Consider the following 22,859-nt stretch of genomic DNA (forward strand, 5'->3'; position numbering starts at 1 on the left):
GATAAAAAAATAATTAAAAAATATATTTATAAAAAACATAAAAAAATTTTCCGAAAAACTCCAATACAATCATTTTTTTATCTTAAAAAACATAAAAGTATGCATCGCCCTTTTTTGGACTTTAATTTCCTAGTCTGCCTGATGAGACATTTCCTTTTGCCTTCCCCTTTCTGTTTTTGGGTAGAGAAGACATTTCCCTCGGAAAATCACGTTTCCCACAATACCGCAATACCCAAAATAACTATCGTTATCCAAATAGAACCCATCAAAATAACCCAAAAAAATCCCTGCAAGAATCCTCATTACACCCCCCCAAGAATCTTGAACCAAGGCGTTAAAGAATCAATTTTGCAATTTCTTTCATTAGACGAGAAAAAGAATTCTAGTAGGGTTCTTGTTCTCGTTTTGCTTTGTGGTGTTTTTTGAGTAAAAATGTCTATTTTCTCAACCTCTTTAAGCCGTCCCATTGCTTCTTTCAGTGCCATTTCTTCTTCACCTTCTCTCTGTTTCTTGAAATCCCATCACCAAAATTACCATAATTTTGGTTTTCAAGGCTGTTCTCAATCTTTAGTTATCAGCTGTTGCTTCTCTGAACTGGGCTCCTCCTCTGAACCTATCAATATTAGGTAATGTACAAGAAACTTCTTGAATTCCTTTTGGTAATGGGCTGCGATGAATTGATCTGTAGCAAACATTCTTGAAAGTTGTTTGGTGAAATTGCAGGTGCTATTCTTAATTGTCATTTTTGTTCTTGGTTTTTTTTTAATTGTTTTTTGTTTGCTTAAAAGTTTCTTGCTTGATGAAAGCTGCAGTTCGAGTGGCGTGCAATTTTTAGACTTATTATAGTGATAGAACAACAGTATTATGGCAAATGGGATAGATTTTAAAAGCATATACAAGTAAAAAGAAAAACAGTAATTTTGCGCAGTGTTGGTTTCGTGAAAATTGGGACATTGGTCATAAACCATTAGGCCTATGCAGTGTGGGGAAAAGAAAAGTTTAAAGGTCATAAGCGATATGCAGTTTAAAATTCGTGAGCCTTCACGAGGCAAAGAAGTGGAAATTGTGGCGTTGATATGCATTTTGGCAAATTAAAAGTATTTTCCCTTTGTTTATGTTGCCATGCTCTTATTTGAAGCTGTTTCTTACTTCATTCTGATTGGGTGGAAAAGAGAAAGATCTATTTCTCTGGAATCAATTGAGAATGGGCAGCTTATCATCACCATCATAAATCCTTAGTCGTAAGGAGGATCATAGGGAACCATTTGAATTGTCTAATTCATGCAGAACGGTCAGTGTGGAGTGAAATTTCATTAAATTGTTTGTTTAATGCAGCTTGTGCTATTGAAGATACCTCCCATTTTGGTTGAACATAATTGGTTTCAAGTGATTTTTAAAATGCATTTGTTAAGCTTTGTCTAGGATGGCATGTCTCTTTCATGCAAGTTTACACACTGGTAGTGCTGTGTGACAATGTTGCCAGGCACACGGATTAACTTAAGAAAGTATATGAAGTGTGCCAAAAGCGTGCTTAACAGCAGTTGTGGTTTAAGAATAAGAATAGGAGGAGAACTGGATGGCACCTTCTTTATTACTGCAGAACTATACAAGACACTCCCCTTTGCAGATCCATGCTTCTTAAATAATTTAAAAACTTCAAATAAGCAGTTGTATTTTCTATTTTGGTTTGCTTATGACATCATGTTTGGTTACCTGAGATACCATAAAGGTATTATCATCATGTACTTGTTTCAAGAGTTTTACTATGTACAGTATTTGGAATTTCCAAATAAAGTTCTGGTTTGCAGTTGTCATTGTCATCTAGTATTATCCCATACAAAACAGAATATGTTCCTTTTCTGGTAAGCTTGATTGTTTTTCATATCCAGCAGGCAACCTCAAGTAACTTCTATGGCTTCTTTTACAATGACACTGAATGAAAATGGTACTCTACAATCATCATATAAATGGCGTAGGGTCTTGCTTAAAGTAAGTGGGGAAGCACTTGCTGGAGATCAAGAACAAAATATTGACCCGAAGGTTGGAATTGAAAGAGCCATTAGAACACGTTATTGTGCTTTCATCCTCTCCAAGGCCCTAAAAATGGGGTGCTTGGCTTAGTAACTTGTATACTTTTGAGTTAATAATTCTTTTGTGCTTGTTTAGGTCACTATGGCAATTGCAAGGGAGGTTGCATCAGTTACCCGACTTGGCATCGAGGTGAATTTTCATTTCCTGCTTATTGTTTCACTTTGGTTTCCCATATTAGGGACTATATATAATTTATCTGCCTAGCTTTCTGATCCTTGCCCCAGAATAAATAGTATCTTTTAACTTGGTGCAGTGTTTTAAGGTAAAACTTGAATCATGTACTTATTAAACAAAAATTAAAATAAAAAGAAAGCCAATTCTGGAATGGCATTGTATGTGGTTGAAACTATTAAGAAGATGTAGTAGCACATGGAGGCCACTAGAACTTGTTTATGTTTAAGTAAAAAGCTAAATTTTCGCCTCTATATAGGTGAACTTATCTTGTGACAACCTAAAAGGATAGAGTGGCCTCTAGTTTGGAAGTGCAGAATGAGGCGTTCGTAATAGTTTCTGAGAACATGGGCTTATGATGAATAATAATAATAAATATTATTATTATTATTAAAACTGTGTTCAGTTAATTCTTTTCACTTTGCTGTTATCTGTTTTTCAAGGATCTCGGCTACTGTATCTAGTTACCTTGAAGAGGTTTTACATAACCAGTTAGCTTACCTATTTAGCTTCTGAACCCATTTAAATATTTCAAGAGTGAGTCACCCAAAAAGATGGCTTTTTGCATGGACCTCAACAGTGGGATAAAAATTTGATGAGAAATTGCAGCTCTAACCTTCTGACAGAATTGAATGATTATTAATTGAATGATCTTGTCTTGAACATTTGAAACAACATTTTGGGTCTTCTTTTAGATTATTAATTCTTTAACCAGTTTATGGATGCTGAATTCTCTTCAGAAAGGTTGCATGAGTGGACCATAACTATTCACTGGATTTACGAAGATATTTTTGTTGGCTAATTTGGGATAATTTTTCAGGTTGCAATAGTTGTTGGTGGAGGAAATATTTTTCGTGGATCATCTTGGGCAGGAAGTAGTGGTCTTGACCGTTCTTCAGCTGATTACATCGGGTATTTTCTCATCTCAGATTTGTGTAAATAAAGTTCTAGTTTTAGCTACAAAGCATACTTTTAAATCAAGTTTCTACTGATTACCTGCCATGAGCTGTACCACATAATTGCCACTGTTCTTCATTTTCTTCTCTTGAAACTGTGTGTGCATATTTTACCTCTGGAGACTTGTACATGGTAGAGGTTGCAATAGTATAAGGGATCATGGTACTGGATCTTTTGTGATAATTAATCTTTCTGAGTATGGTGTGCACATGCATGTTCGTTGGATTGTGCATCTATGTGTTTGCCAAAATGCTTCCTACCAGCCTTCACCCTTTACATTGTGGTGCTGGCAAAGAGTGAAATGCCTCAAAGCACTCGAAGAAGCTCGTTTATGCATGGACGCTCCAAATGGTGCTTGCTGGATGTGTACAAACTAAGAGATGTATATGAAGCAAAAGTATCAGAGTTCAGTTCTTTCTCACATCTCAATTAAACTAAATACTGCATGTTAACGACTAGTTTTCTTGTACATTTCAAAATAGTAAAGCGCATAAAGGATGTTTCTCATCGTAGTGTTAATACTGTCCTCAAAATTCGGTTACAAAAACTTTCATTGTTGGTCAGCTTCATGCGTCTTAATTGAAGACATTAATTTCCAGGTCAATTTTGACATAATAAATTTGCGCACTATCATTGGTTTGTATAACCATTTTGACTGGATAGAAGTGTTGCTTATATCTTAAAGTTTACAAAGCTGCAATTTGTAAAAGATAAAATCTTGTGTCGGATTCCTAAAGTTTGTGACAGAAAAAAAAGTTGGGAATGTATTGTGAAAGGTAAAAGCTTCAATATACTCCTTTTGTAGAAGTCAAAATCTTGTGAAAAGTTTAGCTTTGATGGACTTGCTAGATTCCGGATTTAAGAGTGAAAAAGATAATGAAGGATTGAGTGGCAGTTGGCTATCTTAAAGGGAGAGTAATTCTGGTCATTTCTATATTTCTTGATTATCCATGTTCCCTTTTGCTTTTTATAGAAAGTGCATGATAAGTTTTTCCATATAAGAAATCAGGAAAGTTGCAAGAAAGAGAAAAGACAAAATAAGAATTAGAGTTCAGGGACCTCATCTAGATTCTTTTCCCAGCAATTATCTAGCATTAGAACTTAACAACATGTATCAAAGGTCTATTTAGATCATCAGCCAATTAGCCTATTTACTCACTTGAAGGTTGACAACCACAAGGTAAACTTTTTAGTTCAACTAGGACCAGGGACAGTTTTCTCTATAACAATTCAGGATTACTCAAAATTTCAAAGATAGGCTAAATCCTAAGTCATTGATTTTGTGCATTGTTTGATGTCAGCCATCTGGCTTATTTTGTTAATTGGGTTTGATTTGGTTCTAATGTGTGTTATTACTTTACCTGGATTAATATTCTTATTCACTATTCCTGTTTGCAACCAATTAGGGTTTTAGGATGTTTGACCATTGGTACTGGACTGATGGCACTAATGTTTTCAAATCCTTGTTCAGGATGTTGGCAACTGTAATGAATGCTATATTTTTGCAAGCAACAATGGAAAGTATCGGGATCCCGACAAGAGTCCAGACTGCCTTTCGTATGTCAGAAGTTGCCGAACCATACATACGCAGAAGGGCTGTCCGCCATCTAGAGAAAGGAAGGGTGGTAATTTTTGCAGCTGGAACAGGAAATCCCTTTTTCACTACAGACACTGCAGCTGCCTTAAGGTGTGCCGAGAGTAAGTTCACTTTCCTGACCCAGACCCTGATATGTTCAGAATGTCTAACATGGATGAGAGGATAATGTATTACTTGGAATGCTTATTGCATTTTCCCCATGTTTGTTCCTTTTCTCCTAATAAATGAACTGTCACTCATCTAAAATCGATGAAAGATGGCCCCAAAGGAAAGGCACAGTTTTATGATATTTGACATGAAAACAAGATCGCCTTCTTTTTGCAGACTTGAAACTTTGGAAACCACATATTTGCTACCAAATTTTGTAGACCCCTACTACTGCACTATGCTGATTAAGCCTTTTAAGACTGCCTGGTGTTTAATTCTTCTGTCAATATTTTAGTGCTCCTAATTGGGTTGCGTTTCAAATGTTTTTGCAGTAAATGCCGAGGTTGTGCTGAAAGCTACAAATGTCGATGGGGTTTTTGATGATGATCCTAGGCGAAATCCCAATGCTCGTCTTTTGGATACCCTGACATATCACGAGGTAACGTCAAAGGAACTTTCAGTTATGGATAAGACAGCCATTACCCTGTGCCAAGAAAACAACATTCCTGGTACGTATCTTCAAGTTTCATATTCATTACCATTATTTGGTTTCAGGGCTGATAAACCAATAACGTTGTTGCATTTTAACCCGTTTAAAGCTGATTTTAACCTCACTTTTCTTCATGCAGTTGTCGTCTTCAATCTCAACAAACCAGGTAACATATCAAAAGCCATTCGGGGAGAAAGCGTGGGTACATTGATTGGTGGCACACGCGATTCAGCCAATTCTAGGACTTGAGAGAGGAAGGCTGAATACTGCTAAGTAAGGTTGTGGAGCCTTTAAGTGATGAGCATTATGCAGAAGAGCATCCTGGAGCTATGACGTGACCGTTTAGAACCACATAAAACCTTTAGGATCCCATTTTTGAGTATTCTTCTTGTTGGATTAAAATTCAATCTGCTGATACTGTAAATGATTCCACTAGCACCATTGGACTTCTCTGATGCATGTTTTGCAAATAGCTCGGAACCCATCAAAAGAAAGAGTTATATATCACTTTTCACTAAACATTTTTAAACTTTCTTTGGTGCTTATGACTGCTTCAACTTCCATCTTTGACTTACCTGTCAACTTAAACACTTGCTTACTGCTCTTGACATTGGGGTTCAAAGTTGTCTACGGTAAAAGGTTGAAGAATAATTTTCACCTTCCCTTTTCAGTCTGCTTTAATTTTTACATGGTCAAAAGACCACCAAAGTGCCAATCCTCTTCCTTTGGATCCGGAAATTCTGACCCATAAATTATGCAGATGCAATGGAATTGAAAATCCAACGGTTTCAAATAATACTACTGTTGCCAATTGCTTGGCTGTTCTCGCCTTTTTTTCTCTTCTTTGGGATCAAATCATTCGTAGTTCTAATCTGGAGTAATATGATGGCAAAGTGCATCATTCAATCTGGTGCATTGTTGTAATCTAACCAGTAATCACATTCAAACTTTACCTGAAAGGGGTTAAGTATAATATGGCCCTTCATTAGTCAATCACCCAATTCTAATACCCATGAAAAGATAAAATAAGGAAGAACTTCTCTTCTTTCCCAACTTTTCAAAAAGCCTTCCCCTCCCTCTCCCGGATTTCGTTTTATTTTATTTTTCTAATGTAATATATCCTAAATTTTCATAGTGAGAGTCCTCTTTTTCTCCTACAAGCTTCTAGTGAGAATTTTCTGTGTCTCAAAGTCTCTAGTAAGATTTGTTTGCGTTGTTTTTTCTTATTTTATTGTTAGACCTGAATTTATTTCAGATCTAGATTTGAAATTTATTGGATCTTGGATCTATTTCAAAGTATCTCATCATTAATATCAGAGCTTAAACCAGTTGATTAGCAAATCTAATGATTGCAACACGTATATAAGAGAGTTGCGGCGATTTATTAGAATATAGTTTTGAAATTTCTTGTATTTTTTAGATCTGTTCATAATTCATAATTTTTCAGATCAATTCATAATTTTTTAGATCTGTTATATCTAATATTTCTTGTGCATGTTTAACCTACCATTAGGACAGTGCGTGTAAATCAAATCGTGTTGGATGATTTCAGCAATCTGTTAATGAAATTTGCTATTTATTAAACAAAAAATAAGAAGCAAGAAAAAGAAAGATAGGACTAATAAAGTATTGCCATTCATTAATGCATAATGGATAGCAATTATATCCTTTTTTCCTGTATAACCGCATTATGTTCGTGGTACCCGCCGTGTTCAATGCACACATGATTGATGACAGGAGACTGCCGGAAGCCGTGAAGGCTGACTTTTGTTTAGGATTTCTGGTTCTAGTTTCCTTCCATCTGCACGTTTTATTAATGTTTTTGAGGGAAAATCTAAACGTTTTTCAGTGAGTAGAAAAATGGGACTGAGATTCTTTACAATTGAGATGGCAACGCACCAAAAACCAACGGCCCAAATAAGTTTAATATAAATTCAGATTAGTGAAATCCGTCGTAGGAAATAAATTTAAATGATTAATAAAGTTTGTAGCGTATTTGTACGTTATTATTAATTGTGATAAGTGCACAAATCACCCCTGAGGTTTATAACAATTACAGCTAGCTACCTCCATGTTTAAAAAATTACATCTAGCTCCCATAAATAGTAGCTTTGGGGATTTTTTTTTTCCAAAAAAAAAATGTATAAGTAGGAGGTTTCGAATACAAAACCTTTCATGTACGTTCTTTCTTCTCATACCACCCAATCCATCCATCCTTCCCCCTTCCTCTCTCTCTCTCGGTAGCTTTGGGTTTCATTTGGCTGAGTTGTGCGGAAAAAAATCATACTAATATCCCATATTGCCCTTGACCATTTTTTGGTTTTAAATCAAATTATTCAATGAATGCAATCATTTTTTCCGTCTTGTCTCAAATATTCTGCCTTACATAAACCTACAATCACTACCTCTATATTCCTTTAGCCAATTTACTATTGGCTTAACTGTTTATTGAACATTGGTAGGAGACAGAAAAGGAAAACAATGAGAAGAATGAAATATGGGTGGATTAGGGAACATGATTAGTACTAAAAATTGTGAGATATGAAAGTGGGGATTTTGCAGAAGGATGACAAACTTGGATAGACAAAAGAGAAGGGTCAAAATTATATAAAAATAAATATTAGTGGTGATGATAGAGCTATTTAGTGAGAAGAAATGCTTAAAGGCAACTTTGTGGGTTTTGATAGCCATTTAACTAATTTTACTACATTTTAAAATTTTTTTCCTCTTTTAAAAAATTTTGCCCTGAAATTTTAATGCATAGAATGGTATCATTGTTTTGGAAAGGTTATTATAGTTGTTTTGAGCTATGAAGTGAGGTAAGTGCAATATCTAGAATTAAATAAGTGATAGGTGAAATTATCAGAAATCTTGGAGAGGCTTCTAAAATTATCCTTATTATATGAACTTTAACTTTGGATACATACATTGTGGATGCAACCCTACACAATTTCTTCACCTGATTTAACCAAAATTTCATCTCTGGATTTTTCTTTTGTCTTTTGTCATTTTCTTTTTTTCTATTTGTTCTTTTCTAAAGACTAGTACTAACACAAATGATCTACTATCCAAACACATCCTATCTTATGCTATCGAGGGGAGGAGGAAGGACAAGAAGTTCGAGAAAGATGATATAAGATATGGTGCTATTACATGTGGTTCAGTTGCAGCCTCCACCTCATTTTCCATCTAGGGCTAGCATCTTGGGGCTTTCGGAAATATGGGAGGAATGGAGTCAAAAGAAGAAGGCAAAATCGATGAGAGAAGTACAGAATTCTTATACTAGTTGAATATTGAATTCCGAACGATGATGTGAGAACTTCTGTATCGCTTGCTTTACGAACGGGACCATAGACCGAGTCTATACAAGTTTTGTCAATCCAAAATAGATAGGAAGTGTTGTACTTCAATATTGTATTAATAAATACAAATAATTTGTACCATCAAAAGTTAATTTGTCGTGGGTTGAGGTGTAGACTAGCTCTTAAAATTGTTGAAGGAGAGTACATGAACAACTTCTGATCATCAAGCTAACTATCTTGAATTTGATAGCTACTAAGAAATTCGGTAGAGTTGAGACACATAGAACGCTTTTTTTAAGACGATACGCGCCCCCACAATATTTTTTTTAACTGATGCAGGAGCTCTAGCATGCCGTCTCCAGGTACAACAGCCCAACTCTATAGTTGTTGCTTCCCTTTGATCTGCACAACCAAGAGAAGTAGAAGCTTCCCAATATCTTACTTTGCCCAAAGAAAATCAGAATTAGGGAGAAAGAAATGAGTGAAGGGAAAAATAGTATTTAAAATAATCTTTTTGTTGAGAGAAATGTGTATATAAAAAATTCTCCCAAAACTTCACTATTTATAAGCTACACAAACCTTTAGAAAATAGGTTGAATGTCCAAGTTAAATGTATAATGGTTTTTTTCATACTAAATTGTAGTTAATTTGGAGAATTTGTAACCTAAAAAATGATTCATATATGAATGGCTTATAAGACTCAATAATTCTTCATTTGACCAAATAATTCACTTGTAACTCCTATTTAAATAATTGTATAATAGCTCCATTCAAAATGTATTGTAACTCCCAACATTATAATTCCCATAACTCTCAAATAAATTATTATAACTCCTTGTAAAGATTTGGCCAAGGAAAATTTAAGATTTTATTAAAATACATTAACATTTCCCCACTTATTTTAATTAAATTTGAAAGAGATAAAATTTTGGACAAAGTGAGAACATCATGCATAATGAAAGTGGCATTGCCTTGAAACCTTCATTTAGTGTTTCCATAATCCTCATATTAGAGTCAAAGTGGACTAAATCCTTGAAATTAAAACTACTTTAATATATGTAAGATTATGTTTATCGCGTGTATGACAGCTATAACCAGTCTATTAATAAATGTTTGAATTATTTTCGTATCAATGATCAGTGCATGAACTATTTCTGAAGTGTATCCTTGGCTAGAGTGCTTCTAATTATTTCTTTTAATTAATTATTTTCTACAATTAATTTATTTAGTTAGAATTTAATCCTTAAACCCCCATTATTCTTGACTCAAAAGGAAACAAATTTCTCTCCAGTTCCTAAAGAGACGATCTTACTTGTCACTGTCTACTAGTTAGTAAATTTAGTCAGATAATTAATTCTGGTATATCAGATTAAGCAAACTCTTCAGGAATAGGGTGAATCAAGTAACCCATTGCACATCTAGAGTCCTTACTCCAGTACTTAGAATTGATTATTGATTGCTTTTGGTGGTAGTTAGGTTTTATTTAGGCACCTGTCGTTCATGCGTTAAACTAGTATAGAAATTGTGTTCTAGGTACTCTAAACAATATACACTCAGAATAGTACATAAGCGTAAGAGCTATTTTAGTGGGTACAAATCACACATTAACAGCAACAAGAAACTTGACTTTTTTACAAACAAACAAATTCAACAACTAAATAGTTGCAAAGTGTTTCATATATTTTGAGATCATCATTGTTTAAGACGAGGCTGTCTGCAGACTTAGAAATTTAACTTGACTCTACGTGCATTGTGTTTAGTATATCTCAACTGGAGTTGAATTCAAGTTAATGGCCCGCTAGTTTATAATTTTTAAACTATAATGTCATAAGACTTTTACTTTTGCATGGTAAGAAAATACTCATATACATGTCTAGTAACATAACTTTAGGCATACTTCAAAACTATGAAATCATACACATTGAAGCAATGAACTTTTAAATTTGAATGCGATTAAACAATTATAAAATGCATTGCATTCTATAGATAAATTATAAGTCTTGGCAATTGAATTAGTCAATTACTTACTCTTAAAACCTTATCATTAGATTTTGAGTGCATAAATAAACATGACACATCTAAAATTACTTCGTAGTTTCACAACCAGTTCAAAATTTTTTAGTATAAAGCCTTTTGAACAAGAGCAATTTCGTCTTAAAATTGTTGGACTTCAATATTGCATTAATAAATGCAAATAATTTGTACCATCAAAAGCTAATTTGGCATGGGTTGAGGTGAGAACTAGGTTTTAAAATTACTGGAGAAGAGTACACAAATAACTTTTGATCTTCAAGCTAACCACCTTGAATTTGACAGCTACTAAAAAATCTGGTAGGGTTGAGGCACATAAAACGCTCTTTTTAAAACGATACGCGCCTTTGCAGTATTTTTTTTAACCGATGAAAAAGGTATAGATTGTCGTTTCCAAGATACAACAGCCCAACTCTATGGTTATTGCTTCCCTTTGATCTGCACAATAAAAAGAAGTAGAAGCTTCCCAATATCTTACTTTGCCCAAAGAAAGTTAGAATGAGGGAGAAAGAAATGAGTATATGGAAAAATAGTATTTAGAATAATCGTTTGTTGAGAGAAATGTGTATATAAAAAATTCTCCAAAAACTTCACTATTTATAGGTTACATAAACCTTTAGACAATAGGTTGAATGTTCAATTTCAATGTATAACGGTTTTTTTATACTAAATTGTAGTTAATTTGTAGAATTTGTAACCTAAAAATTGATTCATATTTGTAACACAAGCCTTTCTTTGCTTGTATTTTTTTTGAAGTGATAATTATATGCTAAGTCTTGTTGATGAATAGGTGTTTGTACTTTTAATGGTTGTTGCTTTATAGACTTTTTGTGTAATTTATTTGTCTACTGAGTGGAAGTTATTTATTTCCTTATACTATATAAGAATGAGTTTGGGTCAAAGAATGGCTTTGAATTTCAACCGTAAGAGTAGGGACATTTTAGGACTGTAAGGTTGTTTTGAGTGTAGTTATAACGCTGGGTACTACTTAAGATAGCATGCGTATTTTTATATTTACTGAAATGTTCTTGTGATTTGTTCAAAGGTTTGGGTATTTTGGGAATGTATGATTATGTGGTTATCTTTTCTACAATAGGTATAACCCATGATAGCTTCTTTATTGATGTAATTACTTAAATATTCTTATAGAGGCATTGATTGGCTTGTGTTAATTAAATTATAAGTAGTATCAATTATTACCATTGCTTTACTATTATAACTTGAAGACATTCAAATACCATTTTCATCTCAATTAAAGCGTTTATTAAGGAATTTATGACTAAGCATCAGTTTCATCTTCATTTCTTCAAATGTGCTCTCCTTCACATTCTTCCGTTATGTTCCTTTCATTTTCCAATAAATAATTATTTGTACTGCCATTGTATTCTAGATTTCAATATGGTTTTATACTGAAACTATTCTTGGTGGTTTAGCTTGAGATGAGCTTTTATTATTTTTTTTATGGTATGATTTGCTTGTAAAATCATAGTTTCTATTGTGAGTTAGATGCTTCTATTCTGAAATTAGATACTCCGTTAGCGTAATTTAGTGTTAATATTATTGCTTCCCACAAATTTGGTTGCTGTGTACAATTTAAACCGTGTGATTTTGTTGGAATAGGTTTGAAGCAACTATGAGAAAAAAGTTTTTGCAGGGAGTATTTGGAACAAGGTAAGCCAAAAAACTACTGCAATTGATGCATTATGGTGTGGTTTATACTGCAATTGATTTTTCTACTACAATTGAATTTTTTGAATGGTGTGATTTCTTATCTAATTGTTTGCTTTGGTAATAAGGTGGTTCTTATGCAATTGATTTTGGTGATAGTTAGATTCCGAGTCATTTTGAATTGATAGTTAATACTTTGTCCTACTGATTTGAGTTTGTGTCAAAGTTTATTCTTTCATGTATTCTTTTGTATATTTGCTTAAGCTATTCATCAAAGTACTTGACTTGAATGTGCATGATTAGAAGGTTGAAACCAATAAAGAATAACTACCAATAAGAATTGAAATCCCAAGTACATCTACCTCTAATAATCAAACAAGTAGTTGGCTAAAGTCCTCTGATGATCAAATTCTAAACATTGTGATCATGTTGTCCCGTAGATCATTAAGTACATTTGGAATGCTCCTAACTTTTGGGAACTTGGTGGAGCTCCTATTATTTTAGATTGTCTGTTGAAACTGTTAAATCATTGCCATGCACACAATTTTCTCATGATTATTTTCCTGTTCAGTTCTTTTTCTTAGTTTCCTGTTTGGAGATGAAAGTTCCTATAGACATTTAAACAACAATATAATTTATTCTTCTGCCTTTATGACTTCATAAGTGCATTTTTTATGTAACATTTGTCCAGGAAAAGAGTTTCCTGAAGATGATAAAATACGAAGACTCATGCTTTATGCTGGTGCTAAACACGTTTTACATAAGGTTTCAAATTCTAGCTTCTTTAGTGCTGAACAATGAATTCCAAACTTTCTTTGTCGTATTTGATGATTATTTCTTTTTAAAATGTACTATTATTTGTTTGTTGGTAGTAGTAGCTTGCGAACCTTGATTTTCACCGGTATGATTTGATTCTATTCTTAGTATCATTTTGTTGTGTACAAGAATCAGGTAGTACTATCCAATGTCATCTATTGTTAAGCACAAGCACTTCTATGTATTATTTCTTCCTGTTAAAATACATTTTTTTCTCATCTGGATAGTCTTATGCTTCTCATTTCTAAGTTGGGGATATTCCTCTTCTGTTTGCTCAGAGTCTGCAGGAAGTTGCAATAGTCAAGTTTCATTGTTCATTGTCTGATTCATAATAGAGAAAGTGAAGGTTTTGCTCTGGAAGAAGGCAAACAATGATTTGGACAAATTAAAACTGAGATTTTAATCTAAAAATATATCTAGAAATTTTGCAGTTCTCAACCTATCTACAAGATAACAAAGACAATGCAAGGAAAGCTACTACTACTACAACAGACAACTACCATGTTCGATAGAAGTTAAATGCAACAGCCTACTACTTTACTTTCATATAAATATGAGTACCCGTTAGGAAATGAAATTTATGGATTCCGTTTTTACTCAATCTTCCATTCTTACGAAGTTTAATATATAGTTATCCTTAATCTTTTCATGGTTATCTTTCTATTATTAAAAATTAGTTTTCCATGCTGTTACATCAAATAAAAAATTAAAAACTATTTTATACCATATGTACCAAACTCCCGCGCATTGAGCGGGCTATCTTCCTCTATATAATGTAAGAAATGATTGTAGTTGTTGGGAGTTGTGTCAAGAAAATCCATTAATTCATTGCTAAAAGTCTATATTTGTTGAATATTAAGTGAGTAAATACAATAGTATACCCTACTTTAAGTACATAAAAATTTTATCATTTGTTTCCATCCATGCTAAATAATTGTCTTTGACTTTGATATCCCAATTGTTCAAGACTTAGATACAATTAGTCAAATCTTATTAACAAATATAGTACATTCACTGTAACAACAAACAAATTACAATTTTTCATATTATTTAAACACAATTCTATTAAATATCAATGCATTTTACAAAAATATTAAACTTCATGTTAATTAATGTTGAAAATATTCACTTACTATTTAATAAAAAAATATTAACATAATCGCACATAATCATGGGCACTATAATATGTACAAAACCGTGCTATGCACGGTTTTCTAGCCTCCTAGACCTAGTATTTTAGCAACAAAAGTAAACTGAAACTAAAATCGTGGCTGACCAGGATGCCCTGACGCGTTTTACTCCAGCTGCGGCGTGGACCTGGTGACTATTCTTTCGCGCATCGAAAGTTGACTATTCTCGCGTTATGCAAGACCGCCTTTGTTTGACTCGTAGCATTTGGTATGCTCCTTTCCAGGAACATTTTTAAACTAAGTATGAAAGCAGATTTTCTACGTTTGAAATTGCTCAAAATTCAACTATTATTTGTTTATGGTAAAATACTAAAATTAAAATCAGAGAAGAACTTGACCCCTTAAATAATTAATTAACGTAAACATAAGTCTAAATTGCTTAAACTATTTTTCTTCAAAATAAGTAGATCCACACTTGTCAGCACACTGCAAAAGTCTCTTTAGCATCACCATGATCTTCTTCTTGCAAAAATCTTGGTACAGATAAATGTTTAATAACAAAAATGCACAATTTTTTTCAGCCAGGTCAAACTTTGTGCAAATGTTTAACAGAATATTATTTGAAATATTATTTACAATACAAAAAAAATATTTTTCTTACATTATTTGTTTTGTGATGTGATGCACATAAAATAAAAAAAAAGATAAAAAAATAATTGAGAAAATCTGTTTATAATGCAAATAAAATAATATTGAGAAAAAAAACCAAACTAATATCGTTTGTAGAAAAAAAAAAACCAAATATCCAAACTCATCCCATGATATTTTTTCCATAGACAGAAAAAATAAACACACACAATTAGATTAGAAAAGCTTATAAGTCATTGCCAAATTGGGTCCAAAAACCGATATAAGGGGGACTCACAAACCAACACCATCCAATCCATTGGTGACAGGAGGTGCGATTGAGGAGTTTAAATCCAGAGTAACTACCCCACAATCTTTCGATGTGGGATGGAGTGTCCCATCCCCCCCCCCTCCCCGAGCACACCCTCGCCAATTACATGGTAACTCATCCCATGATAACTACATGAGAAACTGGTAACAACACTCTGATGTCTCACAATTCCATGCTTGTTACAAAAGAAAACTAAATCAAAGATTTTTTTTTCTTTGTTAAACCAAAGCAAGACTTCTCAATAATTGGGCATGTTATGGACAATCTGCATGCTAAATTAGCTTATAATCTGTATGGTAAGTTGTATGATTGGACAATTTTTAATCCTCCATTGCAATTTGTAAACGAAGCATTAAGTGATATGATTGAATGAAAATTTTCTTCTTTTCCTTGAAAAAAAAGCCTAAAAATATATAGTGCCTTTACCCAATAGAAACCTTGAACATGCAAGAAATTCATTTTCATGCAAAGACATGTGAAAAAAAAAACACTTATTTAAGCAATAAAAAGAAAAAAAAAATATAATACAATTCTCATTGAGATTCCATATACAAAACTCATTTGCTTTTTACAACCAACTCTCAAAAGAAGTACAAAAAGATAAGCCTAACTCCTCTAATTTGGCCCACCAACAACCTACTGGCAAGAATCATTGAATAACAGCATCATCTTGAGTTTTCCCCCAACTTCCTCCCATCCATACTTGCAAAGCCAAAGTAAGCATATGCAACCAAAAATTTCTACTTGTTCTTTTTGACTTTTCCTTCTCCTACCCCCAAAAAAAAAAAAAAAAAATCTAGAAACAAATTTGTTTTTCACCTTCTTCTCTTTTGAACAAATTTGTTTTTCACCTTCTTCTCTTTTGGCTTTTCCATCCTTCTAGCTAAAAAGATTTGAGTTAGTTTATCAATTCTTTACATCTACTTGTGGAGAAATTTCCTACTCCCATAAACTTCAAGGCTAGTAAAAAGTACATCAATAATCAATTCTTCGAAGGGGCCAAAAAAAAAGAAAAAAAATCTAATCTGGACTAGCCTAATTTTTGGGTTTTGGAAACCCAAAAAAAAAAAAAGCTAGAAATATATAAATTAAAAAAGAAAGGAAAATTTGAAGTAATACTAAAAGTCAAAGAATGTGTTGAAGAGATCATACGAAGGAATGGATGGTGAAATGAGTGGTGAAGAAAGCAAGAATGATGGGCTTGGTAAGAACATATTATTCCAGTTCAAAAATGGATCCGGCGCCGGCGAGAAGAGTCCCGGAAGCGAAACGGGGGGCAGAGTCCCCGGGGCCGGCGATAGTATCCCGGGATTTTGACCCATTTCAAAACTAGTTCCTTCAAGAATTTCCATCAAATCTTCAGCAAAATCAGAACCAACCCTTTGCTGTCTCTCTTTTTCCCTTTCCGACGGGCTAGCTTTCTCCACCGAAGCTAAACGGGCTGCCGGAGAGAGATCGCCTGCGGCAGTTGGGGTGTTGCCTGGACGAGGAGAACGGCCAGTGAGACGTTGGACCAAGTTCATGAAGTCATTGACTGTGGTGTGGATTACTTTCGGGGAAACGGCGTAGATGACCACCGGTTGGCGGTGCTCGCTGTCGACTGTGGGCTGAAGATGCGGCGGAGCAGGCTGATTGAGGTGGTGCAGCTGCGGTGCGACTGGTGGTTTCTTGATTTTGTGGGAGTCTTTGCTTACTTTAAGTGGAGCTGGACGTGGGCCCTGTAGCTCTCTCCTAGGAGACGGCCTGCCGCCGGTGGAAAAATCCTGTGGATCCATGGTGATGGAAGATTTATGGAGTGATCGATTGGAGTAATTTGTAGAGGGAACTGGGAAGAAAGAAAAGACAACAGAGAGAAGCCAAATGGTAAAAGATGTATGGACTTTGAAAGTGCTATGAATGTGCTGATTTCTGTTTCGATAATGTTTTTATGTTACTAAGGTAGGATTCGAGGAAAGACATAAAAGTTGACAATAATGACATGAAAATGCGTTAAACTCGTTGCAGAAACTAAAAGGTACACTAGACCTCATTTTCCAAGGGTTGAGATGCTAGGAAACTTCACATTGGAATTGATTTAAAGGATTAAGTCCGTCAGCATTACAAGTTTTCGAAGTTGCCGTGGAGAAATATATTATGACGATTTGACGTTCGTGATGTCAAAAATTGATTAAAATATGTGTTGAGAGAATTTTATTATTATTTTTTTTTTTGGCAAAAACTTGCAATTCAAGTAATATCTTAAGTTTACTAACAATAAACAAGAAATAGAACATTTGTTGACTCTATTTCTTTTATGGTATCATCCATCTTTTCTACCAAAAAAGGGCAAATTGGATTGCACACATTATTCATGTTGTGCTAAAAATAAAATATGGGGATAGTGCCAATTTGGCCAAAACTTTAATGTGACATCACAAATTGAAAAAAGTTTCAATTTAGCTTTTGCAATGAAAATGTGCTTATTTGAGTATGGCCCTCTAAATTGAGAAACATTTTCAATATGGCCTTCCAAGTTCAATGTTTATATCTGGCCTTCTAAATTGAAAAATAGTAATGTGCCCTTTGGTTTTACTTCCATCTAGTTAATGATTGTTGATTCTCTCATTAAGGGCCATCTTTGAACCCCTTTTTTTCTCGAATCTTAAATCGTCCACACAACACAATTGGGGGTAACAAAAAATGAATTAATCTTATAATACAACTATCTGAGACCTTTTTTTTTTTTTTTTTTTACTGGGGGGAATATATTTGCATATCTTAAAAAGTTCTTTAAACACGATTTGATTTTTCTTAAGCCAAATGATGAGTATATAATTGGCCAAATGCATTGCAGTGGTTTGCAAAGAAACCTTTTCACGTGTGTAATATCATTCCCTTCTTTCATATGTCAAGAAGCAAATACCGACTTTTGCCTTCAATTTTCTATGCATGAGCCTTCAATTTTCTTATATATGTTTTGTAAAATAAGCAATTATGAGAGACCTAGGCTTCTTAAATTACAAAGAAGGACAAGACAAAAATGAAATGGAGGGCCGCAATAGAATACCATTTTCAGTTGGAGGGTAGTATTGAAATTTTCTTTGCTTGGCCAAGTTGACACTTTTTAGTTTGGAGGGCTGTATTGATATTTTTGCGCAAATTGGAAGGCCAAAATCACAGCTATCCCAAAAAGGGCTTCCCATAACTCTTTAAAAAAAAAAAAAAAAAGCTCAAGCACTCGTGGTAACAAATATAGTGACTAAAAAACTTCTTTATGGCTATTATTGCCTTGATCTTTTGCTTAAATTGTCATGCTTTGGAAAAAAAAAAGGAATAATTCCTTAACACATTTTTGAACTTTTTTTTAAATCTTACATACATTTCATCTAAAAAAAAAATTAAAATGCAATTGGAAGGAAATTTTTTTGTTAAGGGATGGTTATTGTCAATGTCATATGATCAATCCATACTATAGACAGAGGTGATTTAGATTACAGCCATATGAAATAAGAAGATAAATATGACCTTCTTTTTATAAATAAAGATGCAGAAATGGAAGTCACTCAAATAAAAGAAAATTGGAGGGTAGATTTTTAAAGTGGTACCCATTCCAACAACTTTTTCTGCCCACTTAAAGCCCGTGATCATCTACATAAATTACTTGTCAAAAAAAGTGTCTATGAAGCAATTTGGGCCTATTAATAACCCAAATGTGGCCCATTTACGGGTAAGATTGTCCACTTGAAACTAGGGCTGCCAAAGCTCACAAGTTTTTTTGTTTAGTAGTATCAGAAATTTTAATTTGTATCCAAAAAAAAAAAAAAAAACGAAAGCTCACTTTTCATGGGCTCCCACTTTGGATCTGTGGCAAGTGGTATATACATATATGTAATTTTTTGATGAAGTGCTACTGAGTTTTGGGGATTGATGTTTTAGGTTCAAGAAAAATTCAATGGCACATTTACATCAACATGCATACAATCTAAAGTATAGCTAGGTGCTTTCTTTCCTTTTTTTTTTTTTTAAATTTTTTAATAAAAAAGTATAATTCAATTAATTTTCAACTAAATCCACCATTAGAAATGACCCAATAAAATTTAGAGAATACCTACACCGATTATTGATCTTGCATTTTAAGCGAAGACATTTTGCAAGTTGACAGGTTAGAAGGTATGTGTAGTGTCCTCCCTTGTAATAGAGTAGGATTTCTCCTTCCATAAAATCCCTCCTTATAATAGAATAGGATTTAAAAAAAAAAAAAAAAAAGGCTAAGACGTGCATCACTTTGGTATTATATCTAGTATTCCATGAGTCAAGTCCCTTATGATGGCCAAACAAGAGGGCTTAAACTAGATAGACAATCTCCTCCCACCCCATTAATTTTGGATGGGTCGGGTTTGAAATTTCAGCCCACTTTATTGTTTGGCTCAATTTAAGCTTAACTCAACTTAAACCTTTTTAATGCTAATCACAACCCTGATTTTAGTGGACAAGGACACTCCTTAGAGGGGCTTTTTTTAAAAAAAAAAAAAAAAATTAGTTTTCAATAAGGTAAGGGTAAGATTTAAGAGGCACAAGAGAGAACATGGTAATTTGAATTCAAGACTTTGATCGATCTCAGCCTTAACTATTAAACTTAACCTTCTCTAGCATATGTAGAGCAGTAGAGGGGCGTTTGAACATTAGACAAAGGAAAATCTCTTCTTCCTTTATTTTTTTGGTGTTGGGGAGGAGGGGGGGGGGGTGGTTTGGGGCAGGCTTGACCAGTGGAAATCATGGTACAAATACCCTTAGACGATAAATAAAAAAAAAAAAAAGACCAAGAAATCATTATGGAGACGATAAACTAACAAGGCAAAATCTAGTCCCCATAGCAGCGTTACCAGTTAATAACAATTAACAGATACATTATGCACTATCTAATAAATTATCATACCCTTAAATTTTGGTTTTGTTCATTCATAGAAGACAAGTTTTATTTCAACTACAAGTCCAGATTTGTAAAATTAGACAACCTTCATGCAAAAAATTACTGCCATTTTACATCGATGCAAAAATCTCTGGGATTTCAATGCAATTTTACTTTCGCATTTCATCTACTACATTAAGATAGCTAGGCAGATATTGAGGATGAATAAAGAAGAGGGCAAATATAGAATAAATAAAAATTACCATTCTCGAACTTGCTGCAATAACCAAGGCAAATAAGAGCATTAATTAGCAATTCAGTAGTATTTCATAGAGGTGGCAAAATGGGCGGGATGGGCGGGATTTGCTTGGGTTTGAGATGGAACCGAGTCATATGGGTTTGGGCCAAACCTTACCCATATGTGTTTTGGGACTAACTTGGGCGGGATCATTTTGGGATGGGTTTAGATTGATCCCGCCCAATACCCAAATCCATTTCCTACATATTTTTTTTCCTTTAATTCATTTTTTATTTTTTATATAATTTTAATATTTTTGATTTATTAAATTTTTTTTAGTTTCATTAAATAAATATGCAAGTGCTTTATACTCAAGATTCCCACCAAAAATTAGATTAACAAATAAAAGAAAAGATAGATATACAGCTATATTCTAACATATATCAAGATGACCAAGGTCCTTAGGATGTTGAATATTTATCCTGATCATTGTCCAAGGATGACAGATCTAAACTGACTGAAATGCTAGAAATTCTTGTAGATAATGACTAGGAAGACTACTAGATTATATTCGCTGGTATGACTATAAAAATTGTTAAAGATGATTTTTGAATCTAAGACTCCGTTTGGATTGACTATTTTTCCAAAAAATAAGTTTTTCAAATACAATGTTACAGTAATATACAATAACTCAAGAAACATCCCATCCATATTAGTATATCAAATATTTCAAAAAAAAATTTATAGTAAATATTTTTCATATACACTGTTACAATAAAATATTTCAAAAACACCTACCAAAAACAGCTAATCCAAACGGAGCCCTTGCCATTTGAGCCCAATGGGTACCCAAGTATTTCCCATCCTTTCCCATTCATTAATGGGTATAGTTGGGATGTGTCCCAACTTAAACCCAATACCAAATTATAATACCCATCCCGCCCAAAGTTCCTTTGGGCATGGGTAGCCCATTGGGACTTGGGACAAATTGCCAGCTCTATTTCATGTTAAGAAAAATTCACCAAAACCCACCACATATTTCAGAGATCTTTTTCTTCCATTAAGGGAAAAAAAGGTGAAAATTTTCTTGTGGTAAAATTGGCTTTGTCGAACGAAGAAAAAAACAAAAGAAAAAAAGAAAAAGAATGTATTCAGCACAAAAAGGGTACATATATATATTAGAAAAGGAATAGAGTTAATGATGTTATTTGCTACTGAAGAATAGGAAAAATTCATAATCTTTTCTATCTTCAATTTATTACGTTCAAACAGTTTATAGAAATTAGAAAAGAATATCTTTCTAGGTTTATAAACTTTCGCTAAGTAATTCGTGCGTTTACCATATAAATTCCTTGGTTTTTTTAGGAAATTGCTTAATAATTTGTGAATCCGTCCTCAGTAACTTCCCTTTTGAATTTTTGCAAATTAATTTTTCATGTATATAATTTTATGAGCTTTTTCTCAAATTATAATTTCAAACTTCTCATGACAAAGAAAAAAAAAATAAAAACTAACAAAAATAATTTGTGAAATTTATTTTAAATTTGCCTTTTACAATTTAGGTCTTTCTTCTTTAATTTAAATGTATACTTTATAGGACATATGTCTAAAGTGCTTCGCTTCTTCCGTGATGATTCCATGCTATTTGGGTAGTTTCAACATATATATGTGAATTGTGCGAAACGTGTATTCCATTTGCATTAACACGAAGTTCCTGATTCAGTGTTTCTGCTTTGCCTTTTTTGGCTTTTCTTTGACCAGTTTTAACACAAACAGACGAATTTTTTCTCCCTTCAATTCCGCTTTGGGGCTGCACTTTATAAGAGGTAAAGCTCAGTGGCCACCGCCTCTCCTGGTGGGTGGGAGGTCAGGGGTTCAACCTTTGCGTCCCATTAAATTGTCTGTCCCTCATGAACAATTCGATTGGTATCAGCAAGCCTCCTTAGGAGTTGGTGTCCAGTGCCCGCAAGGGTCCGAGTCCTATGGTTATCGTGTTCGGGGGGATGGGGCCTCTCCTCCCAGATCGGAGTGAGATTAGTCGGGTCCTGAAAGAATTGACTGACCCGAACACCCACTCCGTCAGCAAAAAAAAAAAAAAAAAAAAAAAAGAAGGTAACTTGTCACCAAAACGAGAGTAATCATTATATCACTTGTAGACAAATGCACGGTCTGGTTTTGTTTGCTTTGTTGAAAATATGCAAAGGTTTCATGGTTGACACACCAAGAAGATTGTTAGATTACCACATTAGAACTTGTCGTACATTGCAACATTCTTTATTGCAATTTGCTGCATGCTTGCACACCTTTTATGTATTTTATGACTAAAACAGCTTGATTAATGGTATAACTCTTTTTTTTTTTTTTTTTGGGTGCTT

At 33.7% G+C, this 22,859-nt stretch overlaps 2 protein-coding genes across 3 annotated transcripts; one reads left to right on the forward strand and one right to left on the reverse strand.

Moving 5' to 3' along the window:
- Positions 1 to 291: 291 nt before the first annotated feature.
- LOC113698035 (uridylate kinase PUMPKIN, chloroplastic) lies at positions 292 to 5,982 on the forward strand. 2 transcript variants are annotated; one of them, XM_027217701.2, is made up of 7 exons: positions 292 to 626; positions 1,890 to 2,040; positions 2,167 to 2,220; positions 3,083 to 3,174; positions 4,691 to 4,917; positions 5,296 to 5,472; positions 5,593 to 5,982. In XM_027217701.2, the coding sequence occupies exons 1-7, from the start codon at positions 433 to 435 to the stop codon at positions 5,700 to 5,702; spliced, it is 1,005 nt and encodes a 334-aa protein (XP_027073502.1). In that variant the 5' UTR covers positions 292 to 432; the 3' UTR covers positions 5,703 to 5,982. The 2 variants fall into 2 exon arrangements, with proteins under 2 accessions (XP_027073502.1, XP_027073503.1); XM_027217702.2 differs by having other exon boundaries at positions 1,893 to 2,040.
- Positions 5,983 to 15,867: 9,885 nt separating this feature from the next.
- Positions 15,868 to 17,389, reverse strand: LOC113698550 (protein MKS1). The gene has a single exon (XM_027218412.2). It carries the CDS (start codon positions 17,131 to 17,133, stop codon positions 16,477 to 16,479), a length of 657 nt encoding a protein of 218 aa, XP_027074213.1. The 5' UTR covers positions 17,134 to 17,389; the 3' UTR covers positions 15,868 to 16,476.
- Between the last annotated feature and the right edge of the window lie 5,470 nt (positions 17,390 to 22,859).

The sequence above is a fragment of the Coffea arabica genome, chromosome 7c, assembly GCF_036785885.1.
Source record: "Coffea arabica cultivar ET-39 chromosome 7c, Coffea Arabica ET-39 HiFi, whole genome shotgun sequence".
Taxonomy (NCBI): domain Eukaryota; kingdom Viridiplantae; phylum Streptophyta; class Magnoliopsida; order Gentianales; family Rubiaceae; genus Coffea; species Coffea arabica.